General features: G+C 55.5%; 1 protein-coding gene across 1 annotated transcript; it reads right to left on the bottom strand.

The window, feature by feature from the left end:
• Positions 1-896: 896 nt before the first annotated feature.
• LOC311579256 (keratin, type II cytoskeletal 75-like) lies at positions 897-11,902 on the bottom strand. The gene is made up of 9 exons (XM_084749627.1): positions 11,346-11,902; positions 9,437-9,645; positions 8,375-8,435; positions 7,490-7,585; positions 5,641-5,805; positions 4,621-4,746; positions 3,418-3,638; positions 2,840-2,874; positions 897-1,887 (listed from the first exon to the last, which is right to left on the bottom strand). The coding sequence occupies exons 1-9, from the start codon at positions 11,826-11,828 to the stop codon at positions 1,661-1,663; spliced, it is 1,623 nt and encodes a 540-aa protein (XP_084605753.1). The 5' UTR covers positions 11,829-11,902; the 3' UTR covers positions 897-1,660.
• Between the last annotated feature and the right edge of the window lie 560 nt (positions 11,903-12,462).

Below are 12,462 nucleotides of genomic sequence, written 5' to 3'. Positions count from 1 at the left end.
CTCCTGCCAGACACGGCAGTGTGGCTCCGCACTGACATCAGCATCCTCCCTCAGAGTGATGGGGCCCCGCTCCGACCTGGGCATGTGTGGGGGGACAGTGTTGCCCTAGCGAACGTTCCAGCTTGGGCATACAGATGCTCAAAGTTTCCTCGACTTCCTTGCTCTTCTTTCTACCCACCTGATGGGTCAAATGGCTTTCCTTTTCCTGTTGAGATTATGTCCAGGCTGCAAGCCCGTAGTGGTGTTGTTTGGGGTCTTTACTACAAGCCAAGGCTATCCTGAGCCTTTTACATTTATGATCTCGTGGAGCAGTGGGAGTGGTGGTGACAAGGCTGGGATTGGGCCCTGTTCTCTCTGCCCTCACTGTGCCCTCTAGCTCCCGAGGAAGGAGCCTGGATCCAGAGCCCCAACCTCTGTGTTCCTTGTCTTGTCACCTGTCCATCAGCGGACCGGAATGTGACGCTGTCTTGGGCCCTGGGAATTCTTGTCTAATTGGCCCATGTCATGCTGTCCTCTTAGCTTTGGGTCTGAGAGTGAAGGGCGTAACTACAGGTCTGGCGATGGTTGGGAGGCAGAGGGTAGAGTGGGCTTGGGTGTTCGGACATGGAGCAGGTAGTAATATTTTTATTTTTGCCGGGAGGTCCAGGAAATGGTGTGAAGCGCGGTGGTAGGGGAGGGGGGAAGGGGAATGGGGGCAGCCTGCTGCGGGGGATGGGTAGTGGGCTGAGCCGTGAGGACAGGCCTTGCTGGAGCCACGCGGATACCACAAAGCCACAACCCCTCCACCGTCTCCAGGACAGATAATGGTCTCAGGGACCCTTCGTGGAACTCCACCCCTCAGAGCAGGGGGTCGATCCCAGATGAAACACACTCAATGAAGACCTAGGGCGCTCAGTGACATTTTATTGAAGCAATTCTAGGAAACACGCGTGGGTAAGAGGGGGTGGCTCGGCGGGGTTTGGCTGCGTTACAGGCAGCACAGCAGCAGGTGGACTAATTGCCTTTGGGAAGGATTATGCCCGAACTCATAGTGAACATTTGAGGACTCGCGGGTCTTCAGACTAAACCACTGTGAAGACCAGGCTCCAGAACCCTCCATGCAACTGCTTTCCCGTTCCCTCACTCTTCCTCTCCGCTTCCAGGAGTGCCCCCATGTCCCTGAAGCAAGAGAAAGCAGCAAAAAGAGCTGTCTTTCTCAAGTAGTTTCCAGTTGGGGCTCTGACCTGAGGGATTAGATTAGAGAGCCTGTTATTTTATTTTATTTTTTAAATCCAGGACAAACGATGGATGGTCCTCACAGCTAAGAGCCACCTCAGAGGCTGGGAAGCAAATATTAAAGGTGACTTTGGGCCACCAAGTTTAAGGTCCCCATGAAGAAAGAACCTCTTGTGGCTATAGCCTGAGAAAGACTTCCTACACTCCGCGCTGCTTAGGGGGCAAAGGTTTAGCCTACAGCATTGTGGGTAAGGGGGCGGAGGGACTTTTGAGATGAGGAGTGGGTGGGGCGTCTCTGTGGAGACCTGCCTGGAGGCAGAAGGATGGTAACCTTAAAACTCGCAGGCCGCTTGGCGTCAGTGCCTCTTGCTGGGGATTGTGGGCTTGGGCTAAGCGCAGGCTGGGGAGCTGGGGGCCTGGGGACAGGGCCAAGGCAGGTAGCACTTTAGCTCCTGAAACTCTTCTTGCTGGATGACGTCTTGGAGACAATGCGCACACTTGAGCTGCTGCCGCTCACACTGCGACCGCTGGTGGAGCTGAAACCGCCGCTGCCTCCACCGCCATAGCAGAGGCCACTCCCACTGTAGCCGCCGCCGCTGCTGTAACTGCCCCCACTCATGCAGAGGCCACCGCCTCCGCTGTAGCCCGTGCCCCCGGAGGAAGACACCACGGCTGAGGAAAGAAGGCACAGGTTGTCCGGTGTCACTCCCACTCTCCTCTCCAGGCTGTCTCTCCCCAGGGAAGCTCAGGTGACAGACAGCTACCTCCTGAGGCAGCAGGAGCCAGGGTGACATCCACACAGGGCTCTGTGACTTTCAAAGCTTTTATAGCTGTGATGGTACCAGTCCCTCAAAGTGATGCTGTTATGGCAGGGACCCCACCCCACCCCAGTTTACAGATGAGGAGATGGGAGTGCAAAGAGACCAAGCAGCATGCGCAGGGTCACCTCTGCCTGAGACCATGCCTCAGACTTGTTGGCTGCAACTGCCCCTTTCTCTATTGGGGCTCTCATACTGGATGGGACATAAGGCTTCAAATTTGGGTGGGGATTTTGGACTCCCCATATCAGCACAGATCCAAAGGCCACCTGGGTGAGTTTCTCTGCCAAGTACTGGAACCTCCTCAGTGCTGCCACACCACCTAAGACACCAAGAGATCACCCAGCCCTTCCGGCCTCCTCCTGGGTGTCCAGGCCACGCCGAGGTGTCTGTTTTACTTGCTCAGCTCCTTTACGTCATGTGTAGGTCTTTAAGCTGCTCCATCTTCCCGCCAGAATAGCTGAGGGCTGGGGACTCTAGCTGCGCGGGCAGTCCTGTCCTCTGAGGCTAGGCTGGGCATGTGACCACATTAGGGCCACCCAGGGGTAAGGGGTCCTCTGCAGCATCCGAGGATACCGTCCCAGAACGAGAAAAAAAAAAGGCTCTGGGCTCCCTCCCCAGAGACAAGAAATGCTCAGAGCTCTCAACACTAACTAGGAAAGGAGTCAAAGGAGAGGAGAGGGGTTAATGACATATTTCCCCCAAATCTAATATTTCCCCCTAGCATCAAATCTCCGCGATGCTAGGAAATCCTTCATTACCCCTCCTCCCCCACACTCCTCTGCCTCCCCGAGACATTTACTCACAGATGTTCACGGCACCAACACCTTCTCCTGTGAGCCTGTGGGAAGAGAAGGCAAGTCAGTGCCGAGGGGACTTGGCGAGCTCTGCGTCCCTTGCGTGTGGAGTCCTCGGTACTGCTCAGCACACGCTGTGTGCCACCCCGTGTCCTACAAGCTTGGCGTTTATCTCATGAGCTCTAGAAGCTATGAAGAATACAGAAGGGGAAAGAAAGCCAGAGGAGGAATCAAGTCAAGACGGAAGCGTGACCCCATGGCAGTGAGGCAGAAACAGAGGAGTTAAAGGGCAGCACATGTCTGGGGGCGATGTGCTGTCCCTGAGGTGGATGCCAAGGGCACGTGTGCATGTTGTAAGGCCCAGGTGGCAATGTCCCTGCTTCGGGCCTTCTAGGAGACTGCATCCACTTTTGCCTCACAGCTTTGATCCTTGCCCAGAAACAGCTGTAGGAGGAAACCTGTGACGGAACTGTGAGTGGCCCCGACATCTGCCCTTGGCCTTTCTACGTAGGGGCATCGTAGTGACCGGCCCATGTGGCCTCCGGATCACACTATGCTGTTCTGGCAGCATCTCTGTGGGGCCTCACCTGCACTCCTCGCCCTCCAGCAGCTTCCTGTAGGTGGCGATCTCGATGTCCAGCGCCAGCTTGACGTTCATGAGCTCCTGGTACTCGCGCAGCTGGCGCGCCATGTCCTGCTTGGCCTTCTGCAGGGCCTCCTCCAGCTCGGCCAGCTTGTTCTTGGCGTCCTTGAGGGCCAGCTCCCCACGCTGCTCAGCATCAGCGATGGCAGCCTGGAGTGTGGCACACTGCCCCCAGGAGAAAGGAGGAGTCTGTGAGTCTCCTCACAGGCCACATCTGGCTTAGATGAACTTCTCTGAAATGCGTTAGTGTCATGGAAGTCAGGGGGCATTGTTGGGAAATAAGGCTGTTCTCAGTCCCCAGGGGTAAGGTGGAATAATCTGTATGGGAAAATGGCTTCCTGCGGTCTTTCTCTAGGTACGTAAAGGAAGACAAGCTTGACCACGCGAGGAAATGGTCCGTTGGCTACATGTCCTAGGTGAGTGCACCTCTATTCCTGGCAGGCCTTTATTGGAGAGACTTCCTTCTGCACCGACTGAGTTAAGCCCGTGCACCAGATAGTTCTATGTCAGCTTGACGCAAGCTAGAATTATCCCAAAGGAGGAAACTTTAATTGAGAGAACGCCTCCACAGGATCTGGTTGAAGGATATTTTCTGAATTAGTGATTGACAGGGAAGAGCCCAGCCCACTGTGGGTGGGGCCATCCCTGGGCTGGTGGTCCTGGGTTCTATAAGAAAGCAGGCTGAAGTCGGGCGTAGTGGCACAGGCCTTTAATCCCAGCACTTGGGAGGCAGAGGCAGGTGGATAGCTGTGAGTTCAAGGCCAGCCTGGTCTACAAAGAGAGTTCAGGACAGCCAGGGCTACACAGAGAAACCCTGTCTCGAAAAATGAAAAAAAAAAAAAAAAAGAAAAAGAAAAGAAAAGAAAGCAGGCCGAGCAAGCCATGGGGAACAAGCCAGTGAGCAGCGCCCCTCCATGGCCTCTGCCTCAGCTCCTGCCTCCAGGTTCCTGCCCTGCTCAGGTGCCTGCCCTGACTTCCTTTGATGATGAACAGTGATGAGGCAGGGCATGTAAGCCAGATAAACTGTTTCCTCCACAGTTTGCTTTTTGGTCATGGTGTTTCATCACCGCGATAGAAACCTTGACTGAGACAGCCCAGATCTGATGCAGGGGCATGGATGGGATGGCCTTGGAGATTTCGGTCCTACCTGCTTCTTCAGGTTGTCAATCTCAGAGCGCAGTCTCTGCATGGCCCGGTTCAGCTCAGAGATCTCCATCTTAGTGGTGCGGAGGTCGTCCCCACGCTGGCCAGCAGACCGCTGCAGCTCCTCATACTGTGAGGGAGAAGGGACGTCAGGTGAGGGATAGTCAGGCCCAAGGGGAGAGAGATGTAGCGCCCTGCGCCCCCCAGGCTTATGGTGTGCTGCCTGGGAGAGTCCTGGATCGTCATGCCCTGCCCGCTGAATCCCTCGGCACCAGGTCTTGCTCTCCACCTCCTCTCCGTAGCCACACACTTAGCCAACAGCCGACGCCTGTGGCCATACCCCTTCCCCTCTTCCTGCTCCTGGCCCCTTCCCTCCCCCTCTCCTCCGTGCACCTGACTCTCCCAGATCAGCATCACACATGGGGATGCTTTCTGGTAGTGATCTCCCTTCACATACGTTTGACGTGACACTAGAGCTTACTGTTGCCATGACTCCCAGCTCAGAGTATCTCATTCTGTGACCCATATTAAGTCTTTGTCCCCAGAGCCTTGCCTCCAATCACCTCCCTCCCCATCTCTCTCGTCCTCCTCCTCCTCCTCCTCCTCCTCCTCCTTCTTCTTCCTTCTCTCTCTCTCTCTCTCTCTCTCTCTCTCTCTCTCTCTCTCTCTCTCTCCATCCTCTGTTCTCATCATGAAGGCATTAGCCCTTGGTCTGGACCTCACCCACTCCCATTGGCATGGTGGCTACAACTGGCCACTTACGCATGTTTCTCTGATACAAAGACTTGAGGTGTATGTCATAGGCCCTGGAGGGAGACCTGGCATTTCTGTCAGTATCTGAGTATTTGCTTTGCCCCTGGTAGTATTGGTCCCTGGTAATACTCAGAGCACATGTGAGCTCTAAGTTGAACTCAGACACTTTGGTTCCCACAAGGCTAGGGACACTGGAAAGGACAGGATCCTATTTGCCTGTGAAACTTCCAGTCCCTGTGCCTGCTTAATTGGTTGGATCTTGGCACCCCACCTTGGTCTGGTACCAGGACTCAGCCTCTGCCCGGCTGCGGTTGGCGATGTCCTCGTACTGGGCCTTGACCTCGGCGATGATGCTGTCCAGGTCCAGGCTGCGGTTGTTGTCCATGGAGAGGACCACAGATGTGTCTGAGATCTGGGTCTGAAGCTGAGCCAGCTCCTGTGGTTGAGCCCAAAGAGGAGAGATGAAACAGGATGCTCGCGTGTGCATGTGTGTGCGCGTGTGAGCGCACTTGCATTTTTGTGCATGTGTGTCGCTGTGTATATGCGTGCATATATTTATTTGTAGATGGTGAAGCCTTGGGACAGGCTCTGGCCTGGGGGGCGGGTCTTGCACTGTGGAGTGCTTCTTCCCTCTGAGCTCTGAAGGGCTGGGAAGGATATTTGGGGGCCACTGAGTTTACAGCTGCTCTTCAGCACCAACGCATCTGTACCTGAGAGCTCAGCACAGGGGACTCTAGCTAGAACACTTCAGAAGCCATCTGTTGTCAAGAGAGCCTGCTGACGGCCAGGGCTGTGATGTCCCCATCTCTGAGGGAGCCCAGCCCTTCACACCCAAAGAGCCTGAGTCAGAAGGGACTAGCTACTGCTTTTCCCATCCTGTGCTGTGTTCCTTAGGGATGGGGCACAAAGATGAGCTAAAAATAGCAGAGGGATGCCAGAGAAAAGTCCAAAAGTGAGGGCCTTGGTTATGTCTGTGGCACTGTCCCTGCAGCTCACAGTGGAGTAAGTGCCCTGGTGCTACACACACACACACACACACACACACACACACACACACATACACACACACACACATACACACACATACACACACCGCACACACAGACACATACACACACACCACACACATATACACAGACACATACACACATACCACACACACACCACACACACAGACACATACACACACACTACACACACATACACAGACACATACATACACACCACACACACATACACACATATACACACACATACACACACACACCACACACATCTCACACATACACATACACACACACCACACACACATACACACACACCACACACATATCACACACACACACACCACACACATCTCACACACATACACACACACCACACACACATACACAGACATATACACACACACCACACACATCACACACACACCACACACATCTCACACATACACATACACACACCACACACACACACACACACACGCACATATACACACATACACACACATCACATACACACACCACACACATCTCACACATACACACACATCACGCACATATCACACACACACACACACACACACACACACACACACACACACACACACACGCAAAACCATGTCTCCAGGAGAGGCAGGTAACTGTCACACCTGGATAGAAAGCGCCCTCAGGCTGGGTGAATGCTGCTGATTTGTATAATTGCATCAATCTGTGGTGTTCCTGGAAGAGCAGTGGTGGTGCAGGGCTGGGCTGGGCTGGGCTAAGCCACAGGGCTCAGACAGTTCTGTGGGAATCACCTGAACCTGGTGACATGCAGATATTCTGCCTGTTCAACAGAACACACTTATTCTAATTGGCCAAGGTTGGACTTTTCACTTTTGGAAACATCTTGTTACCTTGCCCCATGCCCCCCTATACTCCCCACAGGAACCTCACTTCATCCCCTTCAAAGAGCAGGATCTTATCCATGAATCACAATGTGCCGATGGGTGGGTGGGTGGGGAGCAGAGAGGAGGCCAGTAAAGGGATGGCAGCTTGTGTGGAACACCGCCCCCCCTCCCCACCCCGTCCCTAGTGCTCATGGCCTCCAGCCCTTCAGACAGGGTGCCAAGGTCTCACCGCCTCATAGAAAGCTCTCAGGAAGTTGATCTCGTCCATCAGGGCGTCCACCTTGGCCTCCAGCTCCACCTTGTTCATGTAGGCGGCGTCCACATCCTGAGGAGACAGGGCACGAGCTCTGGGCCCTACCCTGGGCTGCCTAACAGCCTCTGGGAATCGCTTCTGGGGCTAGTGGGACGGCTTAAACTCCCCCAAGGAGCTGTCTGTCTTTCCTGACCACTATCTAGTGGAACTGGGGAGACAGGAAGTTGACATTGTATGACCTACAGGAGATCCTGTCTGCTGCTCATCAGCTAGTGCCATATATGCAAGGGTCTCTCCTATGTCACCGTCCACGGTGAGGACACCCCATCCTCCGTCACAGGGCTCCCGTTGCCTCTGAGGCCTTCGAGCCTGTCCCCAAAGGGGCTCGCATCCTCACTCCTCCACCCGTTGCCTTTCCCCTTCTCCTCTGAACTGTTGGTTCCTCCTTCTTTCAGCTCAACCCTTGGTGGGCTTTGTTTTGTTTTGTTTTTTTCTTTCCGCTCCATGCAGGACAGCCAGACCTCTAGGCTGCCATTGCCTGGTCCTCCTACTGCCCTGCCTGGAGACTGGCTCTGTGTTCTGGATTCTGAGCTGGGGGGCCAGGACACGTTGGCTCCCCCTCACCCCACACTCCACCGTTAAGCATAGGGGGGCTAGTGTCATGACTCACACAGCTCAGACTGGGGAGTCCTGGGTCCTGACCTGCTTCTGAGGGCCTCTGCACAACAAACTGAACCTGCCCAGACCTCAGTGTCCCCGACTTTAAAGTCAAATCTGTCTCCAGGAAGACCGCGCAGGATTGAGAGAAAGTTCCGCTTCCCCCAGGAACCTGTGGGTCGGTGAGAACGCCTTTGCGCTTACTTTTTTGAGAACTACGAATTCATTCTCTGCTGCCGTGCGTCTGTGGATTTCCTCTTCGTACCTGTGGAAATGGCCGTGAAGGGTGGATGCTGGGAGGAGGGCAGGAGAGTGAGCTCGGAATCACTCTGTCTGGCCCAGCTCTCGCAGCCCTCCACCACGGCCTGCACGCTCCTCAGCTCAAGGCTTGGCAGGCGGGCACACTTGGACACACATTGTGTTGCTGTGTGTCTCCCTCACACACACGTGGCCCAGAATCCTAGGTCAAACACTCCTACTTCTGCCAAGAGAAAACTCAAACTGAAAATGGCAAAATAGACTCATTGTCTTCCTGTGAAGCACTTTCACACAGCCTGGGTCTCTAAGGAAGAGCGCAGTCCTCCCCCCCCCAGACGACGCCCCCCTGCATCCCTCTCCTCATTTTTCTTCGTAACTGGCAGCTCCTTGCCTCTAGCCTGGCTCCTGTCACCCTACAGCGATGCCATGTCCCTCAATGTCTCAGCCATGCCGAACCCTATCCTGAAAGGTGGAGTCCTGAGCTAACAGGATCGCCCACCCCAGCTTTCCCTTTCTTCAATTTGCCTGCACTCCCTCCGGCGCCCACAGCACGCACGCCTCAGTACTCTCTGCCCACAGTCCTTTGAGAAGGGAGCTTCATCAAGTGGCCCACTGCCTGCCTACCCAGCCTGCCTCAGCATCAGCACATCCCGCACTCCCTGAGGAAGCCGGCTGGGATTCGAGGGAGCTATTTACTGTGCCTTGGAAACCACGAGTGGTCCTGGGAGGCTCTTTCTCTTCTCTATTCTCCCAGCCTCCTGGGCAGGGCTGGGGTGAAAACACAAGCCCTATAAATGCTCACTTAGTTGAATAAAGGGGAGGATGGAGTCTCTGGCTTTAACTCTTAACTCATGCGTTGCCCCTTTGTATAACTTTGGGTGAGTGAGCGGCATGCCTTCGGAAGCCTGCATTTCCTGTCGGCCCCGGGTAAAAGTTGTTACAGGCGGACAGGTCTTTGGACCTATACGGTCATTTTCCTGCTAACTCCATCCCCGAGTGTCCACTCACTTGTTCTTGAAGTCCTCCACCACGTCCTGCATGCTCTTCAGCTCCGACTCCAGCCGGCCGCGCTCTCCTCCCAGGCACTCCAGCTGGCGCCGCAGGTTGCTGATGTAAGCCTCAAACATGGGCTCTAGGTTGGTCCTGGTTGTCTTGTGCTCCTGCAGGAGGCTCCACTTGGTCTCTAGGACTTTGTTCTGCTGCTCCAGGAACCGCACCTGTCCCCGCCAAAGGTAAGGCATCGTGAGGGCTTTCTTGTGTCAGCCTCCCGCACGCCCTGCTATGACGATGCAGGGCCTCCCAATGGTGAGGGTCCCTGCATGACCTCAAAACCCAGGTGGTGGCTTCCCCCCTGAGCCCCCATGAGCTGCAAGGAGTCTGCATTGCAGAGAGCCAAGTCAATGGTGGCACAGTAGGCTGAGGGTGGCAGATGCTAAGTCCAGAGGGGCTGGCAGCCACCTGAACCAGCCAGCCGTGTTGACGTGTGGTAACTTAGGAAAAGAACACTATGGCTTGCAGCCCATGCTGAGTCCTATTTCATGGGAGGTTGGTTCCTGGCTGAAAATTCCACCTGTTCATTTCCTTCCTGGGAAGATTTCTCAGCACTGGGATCTTGGACTTGGTTGTCTGTCACCCTAGAAGTGTTAGTGTGAGCCACTCTGGCTGGGATCGCGTTGAGGGGACCTGGGCACAGTCCCAGCCCCAGCTCTCCCTAGTCGTGTGACTTTGAGCCATGCCCCCTCCCCTTGGGTTTGTCACTGAGTCAGTCCCCTGCAGTCTTGAGCTCTTATCTGGTTTGTGGACCTAGCTCCACCTGATCTCGATTCTGGGAGTTGTGTGAGCTTTTCCTGAGCCTGAAGTCTGTCCTTCCACTGGGAGGGACTGGAGCAGTGTCTCCACAGGGGTCTTTCCCTTGCCACTCCCACTGTGGGAGAGAGAACACCCCCCCCTCCCGGCTCCCAGTCTTTCCCAATCCACCCACGGCTCCCACATCTCCTCTGAAGAAACCAGGAAAACCAAAGCCCAGGGAGCTCCCCGTCTCAGCTAGGCTCCCGGAAGTCACACCTCTGTTGGGATAACTCAGGCCAGGTGGGGAGACAACTCTCAAGAATTGCTGTCTCATCAGTGTCTCTGCTTGGGTTTCTCTGCCCAGTGATCTGCCCACCTGCCTGCCTGCCTGCCCACCCCGCCATGAGGAGGCATTTGTTGTACAACAGAGCCACAGAGGGGCCTGAGAGTCCGTCTGTCCCACCCTACTTGGCCTTGAGGGGAGGGGTAACTCTCCGCTCTCAGTAGAGTCCAGACTGGAGCCTGAGCTGGACCACTCTCTGCTCCACTCCCTTTTTCATCCCAGGGATACAGTCTGAGGGGACCAGGGCACTGCTCAGAGTCTCTCCCAGCTGAGGCACGAGATAGTGTATAAACAGCATCACCATCACGTCCCACAGACCTCTCTCTCAGAACTGGGGACTGTTAGGAGCCCAAGTCACAGAGCCGCTGGGACTGGCTCTGAAGTCACACATTTCACCTCAGCCTCCTTTCACAGCCCACTCAGTTTCCTACACACTCCGTCACCAAGGCATGTCAACAGGGAAATGCCTCTGCCTTGCGGGGACAGAAGTGTTAACCATCTGGGAGAAAGAAAGGGACACAACACCCTTCCGTGCACTTTTGGCCTTTGTCCCTTTACCGCCTTCCTCCCAAACTGGCTGAGCCCATGGTCACTGAGCACTAGAGCAGCGGCGTCTGGGTCTGAGAGCTCTAAGGATGGGTGGACACTGTCCTCTACCCCATCAGCAGGCTGCCTAGGTCCCAGGAGCGTGGGTCCTGGGGTACCACAGGGGACATCAGGAAAGCCTAGAAAGTACACATTTAGAAGGCAGCGCCTTAGCACTTGGGGACCCCGCTTGCCCCTCACCTTGTCGATGAAGGAGGCGAACTTGTTGTTGAGGCTCTTGATCTGTTCCCGCTCCTCCTTCCTGACTCGCTGGAGAGACGGATCGATCTCCAGATGCAGGGGCGTCAGGAGGCTCTGGTTGACGGTGACTTCGTGGATGCCACCGGCTCCGGAGGCCATGCCACCTCCAAATCCATACCCGCCGTAGGCTCCCCCGACTCTGTACCCTATGCCGCTGCTGACACCCAGCCCACAGGCAGCACCCCCGAAGCCGGCTCGGCTGGAGCGGTAGGCGCCGCCTATGGAGATTCTCTTGTTACCCCCAAAGCTGTGTAGGCTTCTTGCCCCAAAGCCACCCCCAAAGCCACCTCCAAAACTCTTTCCGCTCTGGGACACAGAGACAGAGCTGAAACCAGGCCGGCAGGCAGGCAGGAGGCTGGCTGAGGAGGCACTGAAGTTCCGTGTGGCCCCAGACTTGATGGTCACGGAGGATCGCTGGGCCATTGTGTAAGGTGTGGTCAAAGGGCAGCGGAGCAAAGAGAGGGCAAGAGTGAGGAGCCTTCAAAGCCTGGCTCGCCTGCGCTCATCTTGAGTTTTATCCCTTTCAAGAACTGGGCTTGGCCGGAGTAGATCAAAGACCCCTCTGTTGTGTTCACCTCAATGGCATGTCTGGCCACAGCCCATGTCCCTGCCCGCTAATCACGGTGGGGAACACCCTACCCTGGGCAGGACCGGGCCTGGGGAGCCCAGCCTGAGGCAAGGCTAGGTTCTGAGCCTCTCCACTTGCCCAGGTCCTCAGTCACACACTCTGGACACCACCCACCATACACAGACACAGGCACACAGGCACGCGCGCGCACACACACACACACACACACACACACACACACATACACACACACACACACACACACACACACACGCATGCGCACACAGAGGCACACACAGGCACATGTGCACCCACAGGCACACATGCGCACACACACACACAGAGGCACACACAGGCACTCACACACAGGCACATGTGCACCCACAGGCACACATGCACACACACACACAGAGGCACACATAGGCACTCACACACAGGCACATGTGCACCCACAGGCACACATGTACACATACACACAGAGGCACACAC

Source organism: Acomys minous (assembly GCF_964271855.1).
Source record: "Acomys minous genome assembly, chromosome: 12".
Classification (NCBI taxonomy): domain Eukaryota; kingdom Metazoa; phylum Chordata; class Mammalia; order Rodentia; family Muridae; genus Acomys; species Acomys minous.
The sequence above is the reverse complement of the archived record's forward strand: the minus strand, read 5'-3'. Positions and strand labels throughout refer to the sequence as shown.

Excerpts from the sequence above, each read along its gene's own strand:
- LOC311579256 (XM_084749627.1), bottom strand. The coding sequence starts at position 11,828 with ATGGCCCAGCGATCCTCCGTGACCATCAAGTCTGGGGCCACACGGAAC. Across the intron at positions 9,646-11,345 it reads TCGCCTCCTTCATCGACAAG|GTGCGGTTCCTGGAGCAGCA; the intron begins GTGAGGGGCAAG and ends TGGCGGGGACAG. Across the intron at positions 2,875-3,417 it reads CTGGAGGGCGAGGAGTGCAG|GCTCACAGGAGAAGGTGTTG; the intron begins GTGAGGCCCCAC and ends CTCTTCCCACAG.